Below are 27,967 nucleotides of genomic sequence, written 5' to 3'. Positions count from 1 at the left end.
CAAACAGCTTAGTTACATGGCAAGAGACCTCAAACAGGAAGCGTTGTAAGCTTATATGCTAGTGCAAGTAGTCGTGGCAAACGGTGGTTGGTGAGTGACTCCGGCACTACACCCAATGGCGGTCTTTCTGGGTGCCTGCGTCACCTGTAGTCAGAGGCCGCGCCTCACAAGTGGTTGCTTAGGGCAGGAGGGATGGAGAAATGCAGGGTGGGGAGATGAAAGCTAAAGTGCACAGGGATTCTTTTAGGGAGATAAAACTTTGTTGTTGTGGATGCACAATTCTTTGAGTGTCTTATGAAACATTTAATTTTAATCAATAATTGGTTAATCATATGCTATATACATAGCATATCTACAAAGTTTTACAAAAAAAAATCTTTGAACCATGATATACAAGAAATACTGACTCAGATACATAATTGCTTTATTTCTAGTTCTGTGTCAAGGGACTGCATACACAGAAGCCTCTATCTTGCCACTATTTTTGACAGTACTCTAACACATACTACATAACATGGATTACTTGCACATGCCAGGTCATCAAAATTAGCTGGATTATAGCACTTATAAACATGAAAGGGATATTAAACACACCTGAGTAAATATGAGCTCATCTACCTTTGGCTTGTCCACTTACAAACCACATGCTCACATTGTTCAAATAATGCATTTACTTTTAACTATATGAGTTAAATTTTACCTTGATTGATTTATCCTTACTCATAAGCATGAGAAATGACAGAAAGGACCAGCAACTGGAATAAAAAGCATTGCATTTCACCAAGATGGCTACGAAATTGGCTTCAGTTCTCCTGCTCATACAACTGAGTGGTTACTTTAGCTCTGGGACTTGTGGGAAGGTGCTGGTGTGGCCCACAGAATACAGCCACTGGATGAATATGAAGACAATCCTGGATGAGCTTGTCCAGAGAGGACACGAGGTGACTGTATTGACACATTCTGTTTCCGTTCTCGTTGATCCGAAAAATGCAGCTGGTATTAAATTTGAAGTTTTTCCTACATCTTTTACTAAAAGTGATTTTGAAGATGTTATCATCCAACTGGTCGATAAATGGACATATGATATTCCAAAAGCTACATTTTGGTCACATTTTTCACAAGTACAAGAAACCATGTGGGAATTTTCTGAAATTGTGAAAAAGCTCTGTGAAAATGTTGTTTTAAACAAGAAAATTATGACAAGGCTACAAGAGTCAAAGTTTGATTTGGTTCTTGCAGATGCCATTGATCCCTGTGGTGAGCTCCTGGCTGAGATACTTAAAACACCCCTTGTGTATAGTCTCCGCTTCTCTCCTGGCTACACATTTGAGAAGCATGGTGGGGGACTTCTCTTTCCTCCTTCCTACGTACCTGTAGTTATGTCAGAATTAAGTGATCAAATGACATTCATGGAGAGGGTAAAAAATATGATATACATGCTTTATTTTGATTTTTGGTTCCAAACAATTAATTTGAAGAAGTGGGATCAGTTCTACAGTGAAGTACTAGGTAAGTCATGTTTTTAATTGGTGGTTGTTAATTCCTATCTTTCCTTATGCCTTGGAAGGTGAGCTTGTATGACTATGAATCAGACAACTGTGTGTTTTATAAATGCAATTATGGAATGAAAATATAAGATGATCTATCAATCTCACAAATATTATGGAAAAATCATAGGATCAGTTAGAACCTTGTGGCCACCACTTCTACAGTACACCCATGAAGTCATGAATGTGCCAATTAAAGCACTTGGTATTTCTGTAAACAATCTAGTATCTACTTTATTACACATTTTTTTTCAACTCTAATAAAAGTGAATGGACACATCAAGAAACATCTTGATGAAGGCAGATGTGTAGATTGAAGAGTTAAACATTGTTCTAGCACAACTATTAATGTAGCTTTGAGGAAGTTGTTTCTCCTTATGTACCTTAATTTTCTTATTTAGAAATTAAAATATTTTTTCTGTATAACCAAAAGAATTCCTTCAGAGTTGAGAGAGGTCTATCTCAGAAACAAACAACTAAAATTTGAGGTTTCCAATGTTTCTACATTCCTTCACTATGGGCTTGGAGATTATCTGTTTTAATGCCTAAAATCTTACTGATGTGTGAACATCCAAGTTTGTGTCTATAATTTATTAAATTTTGTGTCTACATTAAGTAAAATATGAGCCAAATGAAGGGGTAGCAAATTCTATACATTTCTATAATTTTTAAAGAATTCTAGCTTCCATGTGTAAATATTATGTATTTATTCTTAAAATAATAATATTATTAAGATCTTCACATGTACCCAAACAAGTAGTATGTACAAGGATTTCAACCATATTTTCAGAAAAACTCTTTATACATTTGGAGAACCAAGGATCATGAGAATACCTTCATAAATTGTTGAAACTCTATTCAGTACTTATTACAATGAAGCTTTTTATGTGTTTTGTAGGATTAATTGATAGCAGAGCTCAAACATATGTGTAAATGTATATTTGTTAGTACAACAGCTTTAGAAAATAAACAAATCCATGGGCAATTCCAGAGTGGCTTATGTTAATAATTACTGATGATTGTGAATATTCTGATGTAATATTAGAGACATAGTCTCCTCTAAAAATTCGCTTAGCACTTTGCTTTTCTTATACAAACCCAGGGGCAACATATATAGTACATGGGAATGAAATCATGCCTATATATCAATATGTGTATATGTTTGTTTTATCAAAGCACAAACACTTTATATATCTTTGGCTACATTACCCCAACTCCTTTCAGGAAATTACTTTTATATTCTCATGACAACTCTCTTGTGTCATCAATGTATTCTTTTCTTTCTCCCATTCAGGCAGACCCACTACGTTCTATGAGACAATGAATAAAGCTGACATGTGGCTTATTCGAACCTACTGGGATTTTGAATTTCCTCGCCCTTTCTTACCAAATTTTGATTTTGTTGGAGGACTCCATTGCAAACCTGCCAAACCCCTGCCTAAGGTGAACATATTCCTATTTGTTTGGTTTTGTTTATTTATTGTAAGAGTTGAGGCTCTTCACCATTATTCTAGCTTAAAAGGAACACTGTTCCTCACCAATATAAAGGTGTTCCCAAAATATTGACAGCAAAATTAATGTTTACTTGTTTCACTCCAGCATTAAAATAATTCCTCACTGAGACCCCAGAGTTTTACCTCTTAGAGCATAAAAGGGATGGTTTACCTTATCAGAGCAGGTGTTTCCTGCCTTAGGCCAAGTCTATAGGATACCTCAATAAAGTTCTCTGAGGAAACTTTTTGTCTGGACATCATAATGGCCTAACAGAGAAGTTCAGAGTAAATGTACAGTCTATATATAATAAACATCAAATAAATTATATTAATTATATCTGAAAAATGACCTTAATTTTGAGTTACAAAAGAATTCTGCCAGCATATAAAATAATATTTCATATGATGGAGCACAAGAACCCAATATATTTTATTGTGATATCATACTTTTAACACAAAAGGAAAAAGTAAGCTTTTTAGTGCACTATCATATTAATGTAATATCTTAGGAAATATTTTTTGTCTACCTTTTTATTAGCACCAACATAAAACTGAAATCTTATTCAAAGATAAAACCCCATATTTATGTTGAGTACAAATTGCTTATGGTAATTTTCACCAGAGACAAAAGGAGAGGTAAGATTAATGAAAATTCTGTGCACTCTAACCCTATTAATAAATTTCCCCACCTACTTTAAGGGAAGATGATAATGCCAGTAAGAAGGGAAGAGAGTAGGAGAAGGAGGATAAGGAACAGGAAAACTAGTAGTAAAATAGTGATAAATACTAATACTAGCCATTGCTACTAACGTGCATAATGATTTGAATTCAAGTCAATAGTTGTGAAATGTATTCTCTAATTATTATATAAAGTAATTATTCCTACAAATTGCTAACTTTTCCATTAAATATTAAGTTCTGAGATAATACCTGTGTACTTTAAAATAGTAAGACATTTGGCAAAATATATCAAGCATTTTAAAAATGCATATAGCTGTTGGTTTCAAAGTATATGTATATGAAAGTATATAAACCAAAAATAAATCAAGGTGGGCATATTTAATATTTGTGGCAGATATTCATAAAGTTAATACTGACAGTAGTTTAAATATCTTATATGAAAAAAGGATTAAAAACTTATCCTATGTTCATACCATATTACTACAATAATTTTACCAAAAAAATAATTAATCAACCATAATGCAAGTTTTGTTGGAAACTGAGGGGCAAAATGATGAAGAGAACAAGATCACAATTTTTTCTATGATTTCAATTTATATATAATAAGATTAAAATTTTCTAAACATACGTCACATAAATACATTGAGTTCTATAAACAGAATAAAAATAATAATGAAAGCACATAAACTTTAAATTGAGACTATCTGTATACAGAGAGTTTGGATGAAACTCCATATCTTTTTCTTAACTTTTCATACTATTACAAAATTTCTTACATTGATCTTATATTACTTTTATAAAGGTGTCACAGAGTGAGATCAGTAATGAATCTGTAAAGAGAAGTTGTATTACTTCATACTGAATGAACGAAGATTTTTATAGGTAGTCAGCCAGTGAGACAAAACATTGGAATACAAGTCAAAATAATTCTCAATCCACTCCAAGCAAGCACATAGTCACCAAGAATTTCACATATTGCCAGTGAACTACTCAGGAGAATCACCAGATCTCCATGACAGAAAGGCCTGGTGGTTCTCTCCAGTGTGGCAAAGGTGCTGTCTGTGGGACACAGTGAGAGAATAATGACAGTCCCTCCCAGACAGTTATAATAGCACATCAGTTTCAAGTGTAATTGCAGAATAAAAAATGTCTCATACCTAAACAGTGACCTAGGAAGTATGATCATTCGACTATGTAACTATATACCATCTACTTCTATATATAAATGGAATCCTTGGGACTATTTCACTAAAATTCTAAACCACAATATCATAATCCTGAATAGCAGTGATTATTAACCTTTACCTATTTTGTGTGTGCGTGTGTGGGAAAAGACTGCCAAATTCTGACAAAATTTAAGTGAGGTAGAAAAGATTGGAGAACTGAAGCAATGTAGATATAAAATGATCCCAACTCTTGTACATTCTCCTTGTAATACTCAGAGAATGACTCCCATGGCTCCAAACCAAACAAAAATCCACAGAAAAATGCCTGAAATGAACAAAAGTGATTTAGAATTACAAACATATAGAACTAAAGCCAAATGAAGCCACCTTTAGAAACTAAATTATAATAGCAAATACAATAATAAATGGAGAGTCTGGTATAATATTTTCTAGCATTGTCTTTCCTAACTACATTGTAATAGCTCTACTTCATTTCTTCCTCCCACACACAGACATACATGCATACACATGCAAACACATATTTGCACAAATATGCACAATAAAAGCCATCTATCTCATAATACACATTACTTTCCAAATAAACTTAGTGATTACCTCAGTTAAAAAACAGCCCTTGCTGTAATAATTCCTGATAATACTTGATTTCCTCTTCTTAGATGTTTTTAGCAATCTTTTCAAGTATGTTTCTTATACTGATACCTGTTTGTGATGGCCACATTCTTTCTTCACAGGAGATGGAAGACTTTGTCCAGAGCTCTGGAGAAAATGGTGTTGTGGTGTTTTCTCTAGGGTCGATGGTCCGTAACATAAAAGAAGAAAGGGCCAATGTGATTGCTTCAGCCCTTGGCCAGATCCCACAAAAGGTTAGATAAAGTGCCTGATGGTGGACAGCTACTGAATGACTCTGCTAAACTTTGTAAAGAGCACAGCTGCAGAAATTTTCTGTCCTAAAGACTATCTGTTAGGATAGCTGTACTTATCTCAGATATCAGCTCAAAAACTAAAATATATATGGAAGATGCTATAGTAGTAAAGAGAAGGGATTTCATTTTCAATAACTTTGACATTAACTTTGTGATCATAACAAATACACTGAAAAGATACAGTGAAGTTTTGATATTATTAAATCTCATGGTATTGAAAGCATGTGCACAGAAATCACCAAACTCTGCCCTGTCATTTAATCCTATTGTAACAGACTTCCTGAGGGCACCATATACACTACAGATATTATTAGAAAGGAGTTAAACTGTAGTGAGTGTCTGCACTAGCACAAAAACAATAAGCAGATATTGAAAGAAGTCTGCACTGCATTGCAGTTTAGGCTTTCCATGTGATCTAACCATTTGTACCTCCTATAAATTTGGAATAAGCCTATTTGGTGTGCTGTTCAGGGTTCTACTCAGAGAAAGGATGGCCTGGGCTGAGAAATCACCACTCCAGGTACCCGCCTAGCCAAGTAGAATCAGAGAAAGAAAAACTTGCCTGCCCTGCTGGACGGGGCCTAGATGGAATGTAAAGATGCAGATGGGATCCTGCCCTTACAGTAGAACCTGTGCATTATAAAACGTGGTCTCACAAGACTCTGATCAAACCACTAGACAAACACCTCCTTTGGATTGAGGAAGGAGCATGGAAGAAAGGAAGGGGTCAATCGGAATGAAGGCAGGAATGGGAAGAAGTTCAGATACCCCTTCCATAAGATATAGTAGGAAAGTATTTCCCATTACTAATATAAACAATACATTTGCAGTCTATGTGTATTTGTGAATTACTTTTTAAGTTTTATATCTGACATAGAATTCTCCTAATGACCTGTGCTACTTTTTTGCTGAAAACGCAAAATACTTCAACACTGAAATAGCAAGTGGAAGGTAAACACTTCTAAATTTTATTCAGGTTTATAAAGATTGCCTTGGAAGTCTACAATCAGCTTATTTCAGTACTGGGCATGGAAATGGCTCAGTTATAGCAGACCATAGGAATCACTGCTGTAGCCTGTCATCTAAGTGTCAATGATTTATGAAGCAAAATTTAGCAAAACACAATTTTAGACTTTTTCAACAGGTGTGTCGTTATTCATAAATTGATCACCAGCTCTATCTTTCTACATTCAAAGAATTTTCAAAACTAAAAATAGCAGTGACACTCTGAATTTTTGTCAAAAATTGCCACTTACACAATTTTTCTTGGAAGAAGTGCAGTAGCTCATCTTACAGATTATTTTTGTAAATCAAATAATGTCAAACTGTAAAGAAATGACATATAAAAAGTAGATATAAACAAACTACTACTCACATCACTCAAATCCTTGAGGTGACAGCTACCACAATTATCATGATTTGAATGTTACACATTGTATGCCTGTATGAAGACATCATGTATACATATGTACAACTATTAAGTGTCCAAGATAATTAAATATAAACATTTAAAAGAAGGAATAAACAAAATATTATTAAATTAAGAAGATGAAAGCTAGTAGAAAATACACAAGTAAAATAAATGCAAACATCATTACTGATGTATGTGTTTTATACATACATTGTCAATTTCTTAAGCACTTGAATTTACCATTGAAAGTATCATTAGTCTATGTTACTTAAAATTCTTTATATACCAAAGTGATTGTAACAATAAGCACGTGAAATCTGGTTATCCTATTTACCTCGGAGTTTTATTAGTTCTCATTACTTTACAACCTTGTTCTCATTTCTTCATGTTTTATATGGAGCAGATTTAACTAGATGATTGATAACCCCTTTAGAGTTTTACTGTGCCATAAGTTCAAAGTTCCACCCATAGAACAAGGTATTTTCTTTACCCTGTCAGGTTCTATGGAGATTTGATGGCAACAAACCAGAAACCTTAGGACCCAATACTCAGCTGTACAAGTGGTTGCCCCAGAATGACCTTCTTGGTAAGATACTGGAGAAAAAAATACTGAATATATGATTAACAGCCAATTAGAGTGAATGTAGGTCAACAGCAACTAACATATTAAATATTTATTTTTGAAAACTCAAACATAAACCTGACTACTTTATATTTATTTTCAAGCCCTACGGGGGAAAGATAAACTATAAACGTTGGCATTTTGTTAGGTACTCATATTATTTATGACCTAAAACAAAGTATCTTTACATGAGGTGTAATTGCTTCTCAGATAATTTTTCAATAGCTTCCTGGGTTGTCTCTCTGTCTCCTATTTCTACAACTGCACCCCTACCCCTTTCCCTCCTGCAAGGTTATTCCACATGACACGGAAAAATAACAGTTGCTCTTCTATTACCAGTGACTGCATTTTCTCTGGGAATAAATCCCTAGGCTTTATTATAATGTGTTAACACCTTCGCAGTGAAGTGTGGCCTGTCCTTCCTCTGATTTCAGCACTGCTCCCATGATGCTCCCTGCTGCCTTGGACACTCTACGTGTCAGACTCAGGGACTGCGCTATTTCTTTAAGAGAACATGTGTTTGTTAATACATGCCCAATCTTTTTCTTTTCTTCTTCCTTTTTTATTTTTCACACATTTTATTTCTTTTATTGAAAATGTGCTTTTTCATCTTCTCTGCTTGCTAATCTTGTGTTCATTTTTCCATTCTCAGGTCACACGCCTTTTCTTCCATGCAGGTTTCATTTTCCTCTCCAGCAAAAGTAGGTGCTTCCTCCTGTGAAATCTGACAGCAATTTCAGGGCAGTTTCATGGATATTCTAATCTGTTATCAAGAAAACATTACCACTTTCAGTGTCCTGTAGTGTGTGTTTCTCATTTTATTCCTAAGACTTGTAATGACTAATTTTACTGATATTCACCCAATTCTAGGTCATCCAAAAACCAAGGCTTTTATAACTCATGGTGGAGCCAATGGCATCTATGAGGCCATCTACCACGGGGTCCCCATGGTGGGCATTCCTTTGTTTGCGGATCAACCAGACAACATTGCTCACATGGAGGCCAAGGGAGCAGCTGTTAGATTGGACTTTGAGACAATGTCAAGTACAGATTTGCTCAGTGCTTTGAAGACAGTCATTAATGACCCTATGTGAGTATATTAATTTTTTTGCTCTGTGGTATTTATAGATAGGTTCTCTTGTCAACAAGGAAGATGAGATTCATCCCTTTTTAGTACATTAATATTGGAAGAATTTAAATTACACAACCAATGTGAAATCTGCTTTTATTTTCTACCAGTTCAATGCAATTTCACAGTTGCATTGAACTCTACAAATTTAATGAGTATTCAGTTAGTGCAAAAATCTTCTACATAAAAATAACTTCTGATATATAGATAAGTATAATGGATGAATTTTAAAAAACAAGACTGAATTCAAAGTTAAAAGGAGTAATGAACTTAGAAATATGATAAAATATTTTAATTCAATTCCTAAAATTTCTGAATGTGTTACATTTTCTTGCCCCCAAATTTACTTTTATATTATCATCACTTTAATAGGTTTTGATAACATAATTTACAATGCATAAAATTCACCTATTTAGATTATAAAATATAAATATATTTAGTAGCTTTAAAGAATCATTAAGCCATCACAATGAGATAAGTTTAGAACTTTTTTATCAACCCCAATGAAACTTCACAGGGCATAGATATCTTTTGCAGTAAGCCCCTAACCCCAGGTAAATACCAATTTATTTTTGTCTCTGTGGATTACGCTTTCTAGAAATCAGACATAAATAGAATCATACAATTTATGGTGTTTTGTAAGTAGTTTTTTTCACTAGGCATATTGTTTTTAGTTTTATCCATGTTGTTGCATGTATCCATATTTTGTTCCCTTTTATTGCTGTATAATATCCTTTGGTATATGAATGTACCAGAATTAATCCACCCATTTATCAGCTCATGGGCATTTTGTTTGTTCCAATTTTAAACATTGTTATACACATTTTGGTGTGAAAATATGTTTCTTATATTATGGCAGTAGAAATTATTAGTGGAATTGCTGGTCAATACGACAAATTTTATTTATGAAAAACTGCCAAGTTGTTCTCCAATGCACATGCACCATTTTTCATTGGTACCAGCAGAATAGGAGGGTTTCAATTTCTTCATATTGTTTCCAACACTCCTCATCTGTCATTTTATTATAGCCATTATAGTGGGTGTAAAGTAGTCTCTCATTAGTTTTAATTTGTACTTCTCTTATGGCTAAAAATATTGAGCATCTCTTCCTGTGCTTACTGGTCATTCACATATCTTCTTTGAAGGAAGTTCTATTTTAATCTTTTGGACATTGTGTTAATTTTAATTTATTTTATTATTGATTTATAAGAATACTTTATATATTGTGATAACATCTCTTATCAGATACATGATTTTTAAATATCTTCTTCCATTCTGGATGTGTTGGTTTTATACATTCTCAATGATACCCTTTGAAGCACAAATTTTTAATTTTGATAAAATAAATCTTTAATAATTAATTGTTTCCATATTCCTCAGGAAATAATTTGGAAAATGTTATGCCTAAACCAGCTACTATCAATTCAGCACTTCTTACTACTATCGATAATATTGCTATATAAGGATGTATCACCTAAAGGAATACTTTAAAAAAATGGTAAACAATAAGTGATAAGAATACTTTAAAAGAAGGCAACAGAAAATTAGAAAATAAAAATAAAACAGATTGGAAAATTGAAGAGAAAATACAGAATGAGATGTTAGATATAAATGTAAATATACCAGTACTTGTATTAATATAAAATCTAAACAAAGAAAAGACAAAATAATGATTAAGGACATAAAGCATTTGAAGAACACAATATAAAAGTGTAATCTATGTGACATATGTTCAGATATTTATGTATAGCTTATATATGTACGAGATGTATATGTACATATGTTTATGTGTGTATAAACTGGAAATACACATTTGTCAAGAATATATAGAATAGTTATCTGACCTTACTATATAATGGGTTATAGATCACAACTCAGTAAATTTTTAAAGATTCAAAATCATAAAGATACATGGTCTAGCCATCCTATATATATGATTTAGAAATAGTCAAGGAAATGATAATTAAAAATTTTATATTTAGTAATTAAAAATATACTTTGATAAAATACAGAGTCAACAAAAATATCATAATTATACACACACCCTTGTCTCAGCAATTCCTCACCCAAATATATAAGAAGCAGAAATGTATAAATATATAAACCTGATGATACATATACTAGAATATTTATACCAGAATTATGAGTAGAGTCCAAAAACATTAGCATCATAAATATGTATCAATCATAATACGAAGAAATAATCTGTAGCATTTGTCAATCAAGGGTATACTACACAGCAATAAAATTAACAAACAACTGCTATAAAAAGATAGACACAAATCCAAACACACTATATGACTTAATGATATAAATAAGCAAAGCTAATCTACGGTGTTAGAAGTCAGGGTCATACTTAATTTGAGAATGGGGGTAGTGACTCAAATGGTCTATGAAAAGGGGATCCTACTAGGCAGTTGTGATACCACATGTCATGATCTGAGTAATAGGTACGTTGGCATCTACATAATTTTTGTGTTAATTTTTAGCATTTGAGCTGTTTAGAGTATGTACATTTATCTTATGCATTTCCCTTTTAATGGTTTATTTCAGAAGATATACAACATATTTTAAAACTCTAAGATCAAAAGAAAAATAAGCACACTATAAAAGAGGAAATCCTAGGGGTGCCACCATACCAGGAAAAGCCTCTCTGAGAGTTAACATTTAAGGGGAAGCCTCAAAAAGAGATAGAAGCAACCATTGTGTTGTTTCTGTGAAGAATGTTCCAAGTTAGGGAGAGAGGGGACAAAAAGTTTAAGGTGGTAAGGTGAGTACACACGTGGTAGCTAAAAGGACAAGAGAAGGACAACTTCCCTGGAAGAGAAGGTGTGTGGGGAAAGTGTTAGGAGATGTTCAGGGACTGACAATGTAGGGTTCTGTAGAATGAAGAACAGATTCTTAATGTGATAAGAATCCAGATGGAAATCTTATTCTCGGAGTGTAATAATATGACCCTTGTTTCATAGAAATTCGTTTTGGGTATTGGATAGGAAACAGAGAGTAGGAGATAGAAAAGTAAAGCAGAGAGACTTCTCGGGAGGCATTTCAACCACCATGACAGAATTCCCTTTGGAAACAACAAGATGATCATTCTCAGATTGCATTTCCACTATCTTGCTTACAGCACATGGAATGGTTCATAATATTTCTTCTGCTGGAAACATATTAACTTTCCCACTTGACCTCTCATTTTTCCTTTTAAAAAGTATTTTCAATGATAAAATTCCAATTTAAAATTTGGCTATGATGACCCAAAACATTCAAATTCTATGTCAATTTTGTGACATTTCCTTTGAATCATTTGTATGACACTTTTCAAAAACCTTTCATGAATTTGATATGGTTAGCCAATAAGCTTACTTTCAATGTTGGAATATTCATGTTTTTTTTCCAGATATAAAGAGAATGCTATGAAATTATCAAGAATTCATCACGATCAGCCAGTGACGCCTCTAGACCGAGCAGTCTTCTGGATCGAGTTTGTCATGCGCCACAAGGGAGCCAAACACCTTCGGGTTGCAGCCCACGACCTCACGTGGTTCCAGTACCACTCTTTGGATGTGATTGGGTTCCTGCTGGCCTGTGTGGCAACTGTTATATTCATCTTCACAAAGTGTTGTCTGTTTTTTTGGCGGATGTTTGTTACAGCAGGAAAGAAGGAAAAAAGGGAGTAATCAAGGTATGAAGCTGGAATCCCTGATAGATGGGGGTCTTTCAGTTTATTCAAGCAAGAAGAGTTTGTGGTGTAAGATTCCCAACCTCCTGTGACCACTTGACTTTTCACAATTTAGTTTGTCAAATCAAAATTTGTTTATGAAATAGTTGATACTTTTTTAAAAGTTAGAAATGCCTTACTGTGAAGTGAAAAGAAAAGCTGGGGAAAAATAAAAACATTAAGTATGATATGGGTTTATGTAGACATGTACTATTCCAATTCAGAAATTATATCAAAAATATATATTAAACTTTATCATTTACATATTGTACATGAACATGAGACCACCAAAATATCCTGTCTCAGTATTAATATTGTTTTACAGATGCTTAGAATTCTTTACTTCATTTTGGTACAGTATTTGTTAGTTTTAACTTTTGTTGAAAACTGTTCGATAATTAGAATTGCATAAAAACACTTACCAGAGAGAAACAGGCATAGATGACCTACCTGACTCATTGGTCACCAGATCATCCTAAATAGAAGAAAAAGTTTCAGGGAAGAAACCAAAGACCAGGTGAAATATGCTGGAAAGGTACCAGAACCTACCCTTACTGGAGATCACATGGGAAGAAGTCGTGGAGCAGAACAAAAAAAAGAAAGGTTTTGGCAGAGCCTAATGATTGAGGGTTTGAGCGCCTAGTGGAAGAGGCAGGTGGGAGTGTTGACCTTTCCTCCCCTCACATCTGTGCCAGTCTTCCAGCTCCCAATCTGTCAGAGAGCCCCTCTACCCTGACAAATCCAGGCCCTGTGGCCATCGCTGAACTGAGGGCTTCTTGGGAGCAGACCAGTGGGCTGTGGGCCCATGGAGGGTTGCTTCCCCCACCACATGCTCCATCTGAGATGGCAGGTGCCATAGTGCCTGCACACAGGCTGGGGGCCTCTATCCTGTGGGGGAAGTCACAGCCCCTCAGTCTCCCTTTTACTGGATCCCACACCAACATTCCCAAGAACCCATTTGGAATGAGATAAACTCAAAGGAACAGGGAGATGCAGGAGAGCAACAGCATTCCTGGAGTTCTCACCTGGGCGAGCTGCCTCAAGGGGACTGGGAAGTGCCACAATTGCTTTTTAAGGACAGAGGAAGGCAGAATGCACACTCCCTTGCACCAGCAAGCTTCTGGCTCATGATGCAAAGTTGTCTGCATCCCTACCAGTAGAGACATGAGTGCAGAGAAGTCTATAGGGCAGGAGAGTGACCGTACCCCAGAGCAGAAGCAGCGCCAGAACCCAAGAAGAGATGTGGAGACAAGAACCTCCCTCTTCCAACGACCCAATTCTGTGGATATAGCTGCCTCGGCTCCCAAGTGTGAGCTGTTGGCACAGGCGAGCCATGGGATGGCCAGTTCTGGCCTTGAATTGGGGGGAACATCCCCAGTAGTACTCTGCTCACTGTGCCTGAGCTCTGCACAGAGGGTGAGGCTCATTTCCCCTCTTTCATGGCTAGGCAGTATTTCACTAGCAGTCCTGACCTGGGAATCTCAGCCCTGGGTCTCTACATTGCTCAGTCCACAGACAGGGCCCCATTATTCAGCACGTACTCAGACCACACAGCCTTGGGGAACGGTGGCACCTGGGGGAACTGTAGATCTTCTGGAGCTTGGGCGTGTAGGCCAGGCTACTCTCAGCTGAGAGAAGAGTGCACTACGCCAGAGGATCCCTAAATGCAAAGAGGAGCAGCTCACCAGCTCCCCACCACTTTGGGCCTTCTCCTCCTCCTCCCCTCTCTTGGCCACTGCTGTTCAGACATATGCAGCTGAAGGGATGTTTCCATTCTGGACTGCTCTGTGTTTTGCAGGGGATAATTAGGCAGAGGCCCTTGGAAGTAGCTGCCCTGCCTCTAAAAGAACACCTACCACACACAGGCTTCCGTGGAGCTTGGGACTCACTTGTGTGCCTCTAAGAAGCCACAGAAAGTGCTTTTGTGTGCCACAAGGTCAAAAACTACTACCCCCCATGACGGAAGGTGGGGTTGCCAATTCTCTCCCCCAGCTCCCTGTGTCTTCTGCGAGGAGCCTCCCACCCCTGTAGGCAATTACTTGGCATGACTACACCTCACCTCCTAGGGCATTTCAGCCACAACCAAGAGCCAGTCTGGTAGCCTCGCAGCCAGGAAGTTGAGGTGAATCCAGCACCTCTGCTGCAGTTAGACAATGGCGGGAGCTGGGAATCTGGGTGCTTTCGTGATCCTGAAGGACAGAGACTCATGACACAGCCAAGAGAGAAAGCTGAAAGCAGCTTCTACATCCCACAGCTGCCTGCGTCTGCTAACCTCTTCGAGAGGTGCCCACCTCTTCTGTCCCAGGCACCCAGCGCATCTACCTTTCTCTTGCTTGAATATAATTCTGAAGCAAGAGATCATCCAGCCCATCACTATCACAGCCAGCACCTGAACCCCAGGAGATTTGAGACCAAGTTTGCCAGCTTGGTATCCATCTAGTCCCCCCAGGATTCAAGCACAGCATCTAGGGTCCTGGGAACTGGGAGCTATCTAACCTAGTCCACCAACACTGGCAGCTGAACACTCTGCCAAGGGTTTGAAGTCCAAAAGATATGAATTTCTAGCAACACCACAGTTAGTACCTACCAGCATGAGTGAAACTTCAGATTACCTCTCCTTTACACTGAGCAACAGAAATCCTTGTGGAGAACAGGTGAACTCCAAACCTATGTGTTTAGTCTGAGGAAAGAGGTTTCAGGAAAAAAAAAGCCAGGATAACTGCTCTGGGAATACCTAACTGCAGGCTGTTTCAACACCCCCAGATGATTGCACTAGGCCTCCAGCCAGGGACTGCAACATAAAAGGAGTTTTAGAAATGTCAGTTATGGAATTGAAAACATGTATCACAAGTAAGATCAACAGGTTTGATAAGAAGCTTGAAAACCAATAAAAAGTAATAAAAAATTAACGCAGGGGCCGGGCGCGGTGGCTCAGGCCTGTAATCCCAGCACTCTGGGAGGCCGAGGCGGGTGGATCGCTCAAGGTCAGGAGTTCAAGACCAGCCTGAGCAAGAGCGAGACCTCGTCTCTACTAAAAATAGAAAGAAATTATCTGGCCAACTAAAAATATATATAGAAAAAATTAGCCGGGCATGGTGGCACATGCCTGTAGTCCCAGCTAACCAGGAGGCTGAGGCAGTAGGATCCCTTAAGCCCAGGAGTTTGAGGTTGCTGTGAGCTAGGCGGACACCACGGCACTCACTCTAGCCCGGGCAACAGAGCAAGACTCTGTCTCAAAAAAAAAAAAAAATTAATGCAGGACCTAAATTAAAAATTTAGTAATAATATACATTTTTAAAAATATGATCAGAACTCTCAGAAATGTGAGTCATTTAGGGAATTTCAAAATACAGTGGAAAGTTTTAACAACAAACTAAACTGAGCAGAAGAAATAATTTCAGGGCTTGAAGAATACAGTTTTGAATAAATCCAGTCAGTCAAAAATAAAGAAAAAAAAAGCATAGAATTATTTTTTCTAGATCTGCAAAAAATGACATTGGTACTTATATAAGTATCGTATTGAATCTGTATATCACTTTGGGTAGTATAGACACTTTAATAATGTTGATTCTGACAATCCATGAGCATGATATGTTTTTCCATTTGTTTATATTCTCTGCAATTTCCTTCCTTAGTGTTTTATAATACTCCCAGTAGAGGTCTTTAACCTCCTTGGTTAAATATATTCCTAGGTACTTTGTTTTGTATGTTGCTATTTTGAAAGTTATTGAGTCTTTGATTTCATTCTCAGCTTGAATATTGTTGGTGTAAGGAATGCTACTACTAATTTGTGTGCATTGATTTTGTAGCCTGAGATGTTTCTGCATTATTTATCAATTCCAGGAGTATCTTGGCAGAATCTTAGTGTATTTTAGCTATAAAATCATGTCATCAGTGAGTGATAGTTTGACCTCTTTCTCTATTTGAATATCCTTGAATACCCTTCACTCGCTTGATTGCTCGTGCTGGGACTTCCAGCACTATGTAGAACAGAAATGAAAACCATGGGCAACCTCATCTAGCTCCAGTTCTAAGTAGGAATGCTTTCAGGTTTTTCCAATTCAGTAGGATGTTGACTGTGGGTTTGTCATGTATGGCTTTTACAATATTGAGGTATGATCCATCTATGCCTATTTTCTTAAGAGTTCTTATCATGAAAGAGTGCTAAATTTTTTCAAATTTTTTTCTACACCTATTCTGTATTCTCTAATAGAATAACCATAATCCAAAAGTTTTGTATACTGCAAAACAAGCTTCATAAATGAAGAAGAAATAAAATATTTCCCAGACAAGCAAACATTGAAGGAATTTGTCACCAGTAGACCTACCCCTACAAAACATGCTCTAAAGTGTTCTAAACACCAAAACAAATTGTCAATATGCACCAGTGTAAAACTGAAAAGGGAAAATACACAGCTCCTATAAACCAGTAACTCAAGGGAGAATAAAGAATAACTATTTCAGAATTAATATTTACTGGAATAGTATTCTCACATATCAATATTAATGTCAAATATAACTGAACTAAATGGCACATTTAAAGGTATAGATTGAGAGAATGGACAAGGAAATCACAACCCATATATCTGCTGTCTCCGTGAAACCCATTTATATTGTAAAGGGTATCATACACTCAAGATAAAGGGGTGGAATAAAATATTCCACTCAAGTGGAAACAAATAAAAATCAGACAGGATTAGCTATTCTTATATGAGATAAAACAGACTTTAAATCAAAAACAGCATAAAAAGAAAAGATGGTCATTATAAAATGATAAAAGGAACCAATCAAAAAGAATATAACAGTTATGCATATATATGCACTTAACAGTACAGCTTACATTTGTAAAAAAAAAAAAAAATACTACTAGACTTAAGAAATGAAATTGAACAAAATCAATGTCCTGAATTGATAAGTGAATAAAAAACTGTGTATATCCATGTGATCGAATACTATTTGGCAATAAAAAGGAATGAAGCCTCTATATGAGGGACACCATGCATGATCCTTTTTAAATATTATGCTAAGTGAAAAATGCAACTCGTGAAGGACCACACAGTTATGATTCCATTTATCAAATTGTACAGAAATTGAAAATTTATAGATACAGAAATCAGATTATTGGTTGCTTGGGGCAGGGGGGATGGAGAAATGCAGTGTGGGGAGATAAAAGCTAAGGTGCACAGGGTTTCCTTTAGGGAGATAAAACTATTTGCTGTAGTGGATGTGCAATTCTATGAGAACATTTAGGAAACATATGGTATATACATTACCTATTGACAAAGTTTTACAAAAACAAATCTTTGAACCATAATATTCAAGAAATACTCACTCAACTACATAATTGCTATATTTCTACTTCTGTATCAAGGGACTGCACACGAAGGAGCCTCTCATTTGCAACAATTTTTGACACTATTCAAAAACACATTACATAAAACAGATTACTTGCACATGAAAGGTCATCAAAATTAGCTGGATTAATGCACTTATAAACATAAAGGGGACATTAAACACACTTGAGTAAACATGAACTCATCTAACTTTGGTATGTCCACTTGCCAACCACATGCTCAGACTGTTCAGTTAATGTACCTACTTTGAAGCGTAGGAGTTAAATTTTAACTCGATTGATTTATGCTTGCCTATAAGCATGAGAAAGGGCAGAAGAGAACAGCAGCTTTTAGAAGAAGCATTGCCCTGCACCAGGATGGCTCTGCGATGGACTTCTCTTCTTCTGCTGATACAACTGAGTGGTTACTTTAGCTCTGGGACTTGTGGGAAGGTGCTGGTGTGGCCCACAGAATACAGCCACTGGATGAATATGAAGACAATCCTGGATGAACTTGCCCAGAGAGGACATGAGGTGACTGTACTGGCATCTTCAGCATCCATTGTTATTGATCCCAGCAAAACATCTGCAATTAAATTTGAAGTTTATCCTACATCTTTAAGTAAAGATGATTTTGATGGTTTTTTAATGCAACTGTTCCATAGAGCAATATATAATCCTTCAAAAGACACATTTTGGTCACATGTTTCACAAATGGAAGAAATCATGTGGGGATTTTCTGAACTTGTGAGAAAGCTTTGTAAAGATGCAGTTTTAAACAAGAAACTTATGACAAAGCTACAAGAGTCAAAGTTTGATGTCCTTCTTGCAGATGGCATTGGTTTCTGTAGTGAACTGGTGGCTGAGATACTTAAAATACCCCTTGTGTATAGTCTCCGCTTCTCTCCTGGCTACATATTTGAGAAGAATGGTGGAGGACTTCTATTCCCTCCTTCCTATGTACCTGTAGTTACATCAGAATTAAGTGATCAAATGTCATTCATTGAGAGGGTAAAAAATATGATATATGTGCTTTATTATGACTTTTGGTTCCAAGGATATGATGTGAAGAAGTGGAATCAGTTGTACCTTGAAGTACTAGGTGAGTACATTTTTAATTGGTGGTTATTAATTCCTACTTGTACCTTGGAAGGCAAGCTTGTATCCATATGAAGTCAGAAGAGTATACGTTTCATAAATGCAATTATAAAATGAAAATATAGATGACCTATCAATCTCACAAATATTATGGAAAGATTATAAGATCAGTTAGAACCTTGTGGCCATAATTTATACAGGACACTCCATGAAGTCATAAATGTACAAACTAAAGCACTTAGGATTTTTTAAACAATCTCATATCTACTATACCATACATTATTTTCATCTCTATACAAGTTAATAGACACATCAAGAAAAACCTTGATGAAGGCAGATGTGTAGATTGAGGAGTTATACATTTTTCTAGCACAACCATCAATGTTTCTCCTTGTGTACCTTGTTTTCCTTATTTAGAAATTAAAATATTTTTTCTATATAACCAGAAGGATTCCTTGACAGTTAAGAGATGGGTCTATCTCAGAAATGGACATCTAAAATTTGAGGTTTCCAACATTTCTATGTTCCTTCACTAGGGCTTGGAGATTATCTGTTTTAAGGCCTAAAATCTTACGGATATGTGAACATCCAAGTTTGTGTCTCTATTTTACTAAATTATATAACTAAATTAAGTAAAATATGATCCAAATGAAGGGGTAGCAAAAGCTATCCATTTCTATAATTTCTGAAAATTTTTAGCTGTTCTTCGCAAATATATTTATTAGTAGTAGTATTTTTTTTTTTTTTTTTGAGACAGAGTCTAACTCTGTCACCCAGGCTAGAGTGACACAGCATTAGCCTAGCTCACAGCAACTGCAAACTCCTGGGCTCTAGCAATCCTTCCGCCCTAGCCTCCCAGAGTGCTAGGATTACAGGTGTGAACCACCAGGCCTGGCCAAATATATTTATTATTAAAATACTAACATTTTTAAGATCATCATATGAATCAAAAGTAGTAGTAGGTCCTAGGATTTCAACCATATATTCAAAAAACTCTTGATACACTTGGAGAAGCAAGGATCATGGGACTAGCTTCATAAATTGTAGAAATTAAACTGATTCCTTATTAGAAGGAATTTTTTGTGGATTGGTAGGGTTAATTGATAGTAGAATTCAAAGAGTCGCTTAAATGTATATTTGTTACTACTTCAGCTTTAGAAAATAAACAAATGCATGGGTAATTCCACAGTGGCTTATATTATTAATTATTGATGACCATGAATATAATGATCCGGTGTTAGAGACATATTTCCTCTAAAAATTCTCTTAACACTTTGCTTTCGTTATACACACAGATGAACAACATATAGAGCACATGTGAATTAAATTATTCCTGTGTCTTGATATGTGTATGTATTTCTTTTATCAAAGTTCAAACAGTTCATCTATCTTTGGCTACATTATTGCAACTTCTTTCAGGAAAATAATTTTATATTGTCATGACAACTCTCTTGTGTCATCGATGTTTTCTTTCCTTCGTCCTCTTCAGGCAGATCCACTACGTTCTATGAGACAATGAATAAAGCTGATATGTGGCTTATTCGAAACTATTGGGATTTTGATTTTCCTCGCCCACTCTTACCAAATTTTGATTTCATTGGAGGACACCATTGCAAACCTGCCAAACCCCTGCCTAAGGTGAACATATTCCTATTTATTTTGTTTTGTTTATTATTGTAAGAGTTGAGGCTCTTCACCATTTCCAGCTTAAATGAAACACTGTTCCTCACCAGTATAAAGGTATCCCCAGAATATTGACAGGAAAACTTAATATTTACTTGTTTCACTCCAGCATTGAAATCATTCCTCACTGAGATCCCAGAGTTTACCTCTTAGAGCATAAAAGGGATGATTTACGTTATCAGAGCAGGTGTTTCCTGCCTTAGGCCAAGTCTATAGGATACCTCAATAAAGCTTCCCAGGGAAACTTTTGTCTCAACATCATTATTGCCTATTAGAGAAGCACAGAGAAAATGTACAGTGCATATATTATATAGACCAAATAAATTCTACAAGGTGCATCTGAAAAGTACCCTTAGATTTAATTTGCAAAAGAATTCTGCCAGCATATAAAATAATATTCCTTATGATGGAACATAAGAACCAAATATATTTTACTTTAATATCATACATTTAAGACTAAAGGAAAAGCAAGATTTTTTAGTGCACTATGCACTATTATATGACCTTTTTTGTCTACCTTCTTATTAGCACCAACATAAAACTGGCCTGGTGATTCTGTCCATTGTGGCAAAGGTGCTCTCTGTGGGACACAGGGAGGGGATGATGACAGTCCCTCCCAGCCGGTTATAAATAGCACATCAACTGAACAGTGTAATTTCAGGATTAAAATTGCCTCATATCTACATAATAACCTAAGAAATGTGATCATTCAACTATATAACTATATACCGTAAAATTCTGTATTATTAATGAAATCCTTGGGGTATTTCACTAAAATTCCAAACCAAAGTATCATAATCCTGAATATCAGTGATTCTTAACCTTCAGCTATTTAGTGAGTATGCCTTTGTGTGTGTGTGTGTGTGTGTGTGTGTGTGTGTGTGTGTGTGTGTGTGTTTTAGGGAAAAAGACTTGGAAACTCTAACAAACTTTATGTGAGGTTTAAAAGATTATAGAACTAAAGAAATATAGATATAAAATCATCCCAACTCTTACTAAGATTTCCTCCTTGTCATAATCAGAGAATGATTCTAATGGCTCCAAACTAAAAATATTTTACAAAAAAATGCCTGAAATGAACAATAGTGATTTAGAACTACAACCATATAGAATTAAAGCCAAGTGATTCTGCCTTTAATAATCTATATTAGTAAATATAATAATATAAATGAAGAGTCTGGGTATAGTATTTTCTAACATTATCTCTCTGAAATACATTATAATAGCTCTACTTCATTTCTTCCTCCCGCACACACACATACATGCATACACATGCAAACGCATATTTGCACAAATGTCCACAATGGAAGCCATCTATCTCATAATACACATTTCTTTCCAAATAATCTTAGTGATTACCTCAGTTAAAAAATAGCCCTTACTCTAATAATTCTTAATAATACTTGATTTTCTCCTCTTAGATGTTTTTAACAATCTTTTCAAGTATGTTTCTTATACTGATACCTGTTTGTGATGGCCACATTCTTTCTTCACAGGAGATGGAAGACTTTGTCCAGAGCTCTGGAGAAAATGGTGTTGTGGTGTTTTCTCTGGGGTCCATGATCAGTAACATGACAGAAGAAAGGGCCAATGTGATTGCTTCAGCCCTTGCCCAGATCCCACAAAAGGTTAGATAAAGTGCCTGATGGTGGACAGCTACTGAATGACTCTGCTAAACTTTGTGAAGAGCACAGCTGCAGAAATTTTCTGTTCCAAAGCGTTAACTGTTAGGATAGCTCTAATTGTCTCAGATATCAGCTCAAAAACTAAAATATACATGGAAAAAGCTACAATAGTAAAGAGGTGGGTTTTCATTTATAATAACTTTGACTTTAACAGTGTGATCATAACAAATATACTGAAGAGGTGCAGTGAAGTTTTGGTATGATCAGGGTATTGAAAGCATGTGCACAGAAATCACCCAATTCTGCCCTGTCATTTGATGCTATTGCTAGCAGACTTCCTGAGGGCACAGTATACACTACAGATATTATCAGAGAAAAGTTAAATTTTAGTGAGTATCTGCAGTAGCACAGAAACAATAAGCAGGTATTGAAAATTGTCTGCACTGCATTGCAGTTTAGGCTTCCCATGTGATCTGACCTTTTGTAACTCCTATAAATTTGGAATAAGCCTATTTCGTGTGCTGTTCAGTTTGCTATTCAGAGAAAGGATGATTGGGCTGAGAAATCACTACTCTAGGTATCCACCTAGGCAAGTAGATTTACAGAAAGAGAAAAACTTGCCTGCCTTTCTGGACTGGGCCCTGATCTAATGAAAAGATGCAGATGGGATCCTGCCCTTAGGGCAGAACCTGTGCATTATATAATGTAGCCCCACAAAGACTCTGATCTCACCACTAGGTTAACAGCTCCTTCTGTTGAGGAAGGAGAATGGAATAAAGGAAGGAGTCAATCAGAATGAAGCCAGGAATGGGAAGAGGTTCACATGCTGCCTTCATAAAATACAATAAGAACTTATTTTCTAATATACAGAATGCACTTGCAGTCTATGTGTATTTGTGAATTACTTTTCAGTTTTCCATCTGACATAGACTTCTCCTAATGACCTTGCTACTTTTCAGCTAAAAACTCTAAATTATTCTCATGCTCACATAGCAAGTAGAAAGTAAACATTTCTAAATTAAACTCCAGTTTATAAGGATTGCCTGGGAATTCTGCAATCACTAGCTTCTTTTGGTACTGGGCATGAAAATGGCTTAGCTATAGCTGACCACAGGAATCACTGCTGCAGCCTATCATCTATGTGTCAATGATCTATTAAGCAAAATCTAGCAAAATACAATTTTAGGCTTTTTCAACAGCTGTGTTGTTATTCATAAATTGCCCACTGTCTCTATTTTTCTACACTGAAAGAATTTCCAAAACTCAAAATAGTGATAATACCCTGACTTCTTGTCAAAAATTGCCACTTAAATTTTCTTGGAAGAAGTGTTAACAACTTCTAACAGTAGTCATGCAAAGTATCAATGCAGCACTGGAAACTTTCTCACACATAGCTCATCTTATAGATTTTTTTGTAAGTCAAATAATGTCAAACTGTAAAGAAATTACTTATGTAACAAGTATATATAAATGAACTTGAACTCATATCCCTCCAATGCTTGAGGTGATAGATACCACAATTACCATGATTAGATTATTACATATTGTATCCCTGTATGAAGATATTACACGGACCTCACATATATGTACAACTATTATGTGTCCAAAATAATTAAAAATAAAACATTTAAAAGAGGAAATAAAAATATTATTATTAAATGTAGAAGATGACAGCTAGTATAAAATACATAAACAAAGGAAAAATCTTTACTGATGCATGTTTTTTATATTAGAATTATGTTTACTTTCAATTTCTTAAATATTTGAATTTACCATTAAAAATATCATTTGTCTACATTGCTTAGAAATCTTATATACAAAATTAATTATAACACTATGCCCATGAAATCTGGTTATTTTATTTACCTCAGAGTTTTAGTAGTTCTCATTACTTAACAACCTTGTTCTCATTTCTTCATCTTTTATATGGAAGGGGTTTAACTAGATAGATGTTTGATAACCCCTTTAGAGTTTTACCTGACATAACTTTGGAGTTCCACCAATGGAACAAGGTATTTTCTTCACCCTAACAGGTTCTATGGAGATTTGATGGCAAGAAACCAGATACCTTAGGACCCAATACTCGGCTGTACAAGTGGTTGCCCCAGAATGACCTTCTTGGTGAGCTAATAGAGAAAAAGTACTGAATATATAACTAGCAGCCAATAAGAGTGATAGTAGGTCAACAGCAACTAACATAGTGAGTATTTATTTTGGAAAACTCAAAAACAAAACTACATATTTTGTATTTATTTTCTAGTCCTGGTGGGTAAGAATAAAGTGTATCAGTTGTCATTTTGTTGCATACACTCATATTCTTTATGTTTATAAACAAATATTAATATGTTTATTTCAGGTGTAATTGCCTCTCAGAAAATTTTTCATTAGCATCCTGGGTTGTCTATCTCCTATTTCCAGAATGTTACCCGATCCTTTTCCACACAGGAGGTTATGTCACATGACATTGAAAAATAACAGGACCTCTTCTATTACCAGTGACTCTGCGTGTTCTGTTGGAATAAATCCCCAGTCCTTATTACAGTGTGATACCAGCTCCACAGTGAAGTGTGGCCTGTCCTTCCTCTGATTTCAGTGCTGCTCCCATCACACTCCCTGCTGCGTTGGACACCTGACATGTCACACTCAGTGACTGCACTGTTTCTTTAGGAGAACATGTTCTTACATGATTAACCTTATTCTTTACTTTTTCTTTTCCTTTTTATATTATTTGTACATTTTCTTTATCCAGAATGCACTTTTTCATTTGTCCACCTGGAAATCTTGCATTCATTTTTCCATTCTCCAGTCACACACCATTTCTTCCATGCAGGCTTCACCTTCCTCTCCAGCAAAAGTAGGTGCTGCTTCCTCTGAAATCTGAATGCAATTTCAAGGAAGTTTCATGGATATTCTAATCGGTCATCTAGTACATTGCCCCTCTCAGTGTCCTATATTGTGCATTTCTCATGTTATTCCTAAAACTTGTAATGAATAATTTTGCTGATATTCACCCAATTCTAGGTCATCCAAAAACCAAAGCTTTTATAACTCATGGTGGAGCCAATGGCATCTTTGAGGCCATCTACCATGGGGTCCCCATGGTGGGCATTCCTTTGTTTGCGGATCAACCAGACAACATTGCTCACATGAAGGCCAAGGGAGCTGCTGTTAGAGTGGACTTCAACACACTGTCAAGTACAGATTTGCTCAATGCTTTGAAAACAGTCATTAATGACCCCATGTGAGTATATTAATTTTTTTGGTAGCTTGTATTCATAGATAGGTTCTCTTGTCAGCAAGGAAGATTAGATTCATCCCTTTTATTAGTTGATTAACTTTGAACGAATTTACATGTTTTAAGCAAAATGAAACCTGTTTTTATTTTTCACCAGTTATTTCACAGTTGCATTAAACTCTCTAAATTTAATGGATAACCAATTAATGCAAAAATGTTCTACATAAAAATAACTTCAGAGATATATGTATAAGTATAAAAAAGATGAATTTTAGAAAGTAAGACAGAATTCACAGTTGAAAGGAGTAATGAACTTAGAAAAATGATACAATATTTTAATTCAATTCATAAAATTTCTGAATGTACTTTTTCTTACTCAAAATTTACTTTTATATTATCATTATTTTAATAGATTTGATAATGACATACAATTTACAATGCATAAAATTCATGTATTGAGAGTATAAATTTAAATACTTTCAGTATGTTTACAGCATTTTGAAGCCATCACCATAACATAATTTTAGAACTTTTTCATCAACCCAAAATAAACTTCATAAGGCATAGATGTCTTTTCCCTTAAACCCTTAACCCTAGGGAAATACCAATTTTTTTCTCTATGGATTACCCTCTCTAGAACTCTGCTATGATTGGAATCATACAATTTATAATGTTCTGTAAATAGCTTTTTCCATTAGGCCTAATATTTTTTAGTTTTGCAGTGACTGAGGATGTAGGGTCCTATAGACCAAAGAAGAGATTCTCTCTGTGATGAGAATCCAGATGGATATCTTAGTCAGGGAGTGTCATGATATGACACTTGTTTCACAGAAATTCATTTTGGGTACTGGGTGGAAAGCAGAGAGTAGAAGACAGAAGAATAGAATAAAAACAGAGAGACTTCTCAGGAGGCATTTCAGCCACCCTGACACAATTCCCTTTTAAAAACACCTGGATGATCATTCTCAGATCGCCTTTTCACTAGCTTACTTACAGCGCTTAGAATGGTTCATAATATTTCTTCTGCTAGAAAGATATTAACTTTCCCACTTGACCTCCCATTTTCCCTTTAAAAAATATATTTAATGATAAAATTCCAATTTAAATATCAAGCTGTCTATTATGACTCATATTAAAATATTGAAATTCTATGTCAATTTTGTGACATTTCTTTTGAATCATTTGTATGACACTTTTCAAAAACCTTTCATGAATTTGATATGGTTACCCCATAAACTTACTTTCAGTGTTGGAATCTTTATATATTTTTTTTCAGGTATAAAGAGAATGCTATGAAATTATCAAGAATTCATCACGATCAGCCCATGAAGCCTCTAGATCGAGCAATCTTCTGGATCGAGTTTGTCATGCGCCACAAAGGGGCCAAACACCTTCGGGTTGCAGCCCATGACCTCACGTGGTTCCAGTACCACTCTTTGGATGTGATTGGGTTCCTGCTGGCCTGTGTGGCAACTGCTATATTCATCTTCACAAAGTGTTGTCTGTTTTTTTGGCGGATGTTTGCTACAGCAGGAAAGAAGGAGAAAAGGGAATAATTAGATTTAGGCTTGAAGCTGTAATCTCTCATAGATGGGAGTCCTTCAGTTTATTTGAGCAAGAAGAGGTTGTGATGTAAGATTCCCTTCCTCCTGTGGCAACTTGATTTTTCACAATCTAGTTTGTCAAATCAAAGTTTGTTTACAAAAAATCTGATACTTATTTAAAAGTTAGAAATATTTTATGGTGAAGAGAAAAGAAAAAATGGAGGAAAATAAAAAAAACTAAACACAATATGGGTTTACATAGACATGTACTATTCTAATTTAGAAATTATACCAAAAGTATTTATTAAACTTTACCATTCACATGTTATACATGAAGAGAAGACCATCAAGCTATCCAGTCACAGTATTAATATTGTTTGTAAATGTTCAGAATTCTTTACTTCATTTTGGTATAATATTTGGTAGTTTTAACTTTCGTTGAAAACTATTCAATAATTAGAATTGCATAAAAACACTAGAGAAGGAGGGGGATAGTGGGCCATCTGAGACATTGTTAACCAGATGATCTGAAATAGAAGAATCAGTTTCAAGGAAGAAAGCATAGCCCGGGTGAAATATGTGGGAAAGTTTCCAGAACCTACCCTAACTGGAGGTCACAGGGGAAGAAGTTGTGGAGCAGAACAAGAAGGAGAAAGGTTCTGGCAGAGTCTAAACACTCAGGGATTCAGCTCCTGGTGGAAGAGGCAGGTGGGAGTGTTGACTTTTCCTCTGTTCACGT

At 35.7% G+C, this 27,967-nt stretch overlaps 2 protein-coding genes across 4 annotated transcripts; both read left to right on the top strand.

Annotated features, from left to right (window-relative positions):
* The first annotated feature begins 740 nt into the window (after positions 1-740).
* On the top strand, positions 741-12,880 carry LOC123624861 (UDP-glucuronosyltransferase 2B4-like). 3 transcript variants are annotated; one of them, XM_045533075.1, is made up of 6 exons: positions 741-1,509; positions 2,842-2,990; positions 5,640-5,771; positions 7,741-7,828; positions 8,735-8,954; positions 12,391-12,880. In XM_045533075.1, exons 1-6 carry the CDS (start codon positions 786-788, stop codon positions 12,668-12,670), a joined length of 1,593 nt encoding a protein of 530 aa, XP_045389031.1. In that variant the 5' UTR covers positions 741-785; the 3' UTR covers positions 12,671-12,880. The 3 variants fall into 3 exon arrangements, with proteins under 3 accessions (XP_045389031.1, XP_045389032.1, XP_045389033.1); XM_045533076.1 differs by having other exon boundaries at positions 786-1,257; XM_045533077.1 differs by lacking the exon at positions 8,735-8,954 and having other exon boundaries at positions 786-1,509; positions 12,391-12,670.
* Positions 12,881-18,399: 5,519 nt separating this feature from the next.
* On the top strand, positions 18,400-27,444 carry LOC123624858 (UDP-glucuronosyltransferase 2B4-like). Its single transcript, XM_045533073.1, has 6 exons — positions 18,400-19,145; positions 20,631-20,779; positions 22,321-22,452; positions 24,483-24,570; positions 25,471-25,690; positions 26,961-27,444. Exons 1-6 carry the CDS (start codon positions 18,422-18,424, stop codon positions 27,238-27,240), a joined length of 1,593 nt encoding a protein of 530 aa, XP_045389029.1. The 5' UTR covers positions 18,400-18,421; the 3' UTR covers positions 27,241-27,444.
* Positions 27,445-27,967: the final 523 nt, after the last annotated feature.

The sequence above is a fragment of the Lemur catta genome, chromosome 19 (genome assembly GCF_020740605.2).
Source record: "Lemur catta isolate mLemCat1 chromosome 19, mLemCat1.pri, whole genome shotgun sequence".
Lineage (NCBI taxonomy): Eukaryota > Metazoa > Chordata > Mammalia > Primates > Lemuridae > Lemur > Lemur catta.
This window is presented reverse-complemented; position numbering and strand designations above follow the sequence as displayed.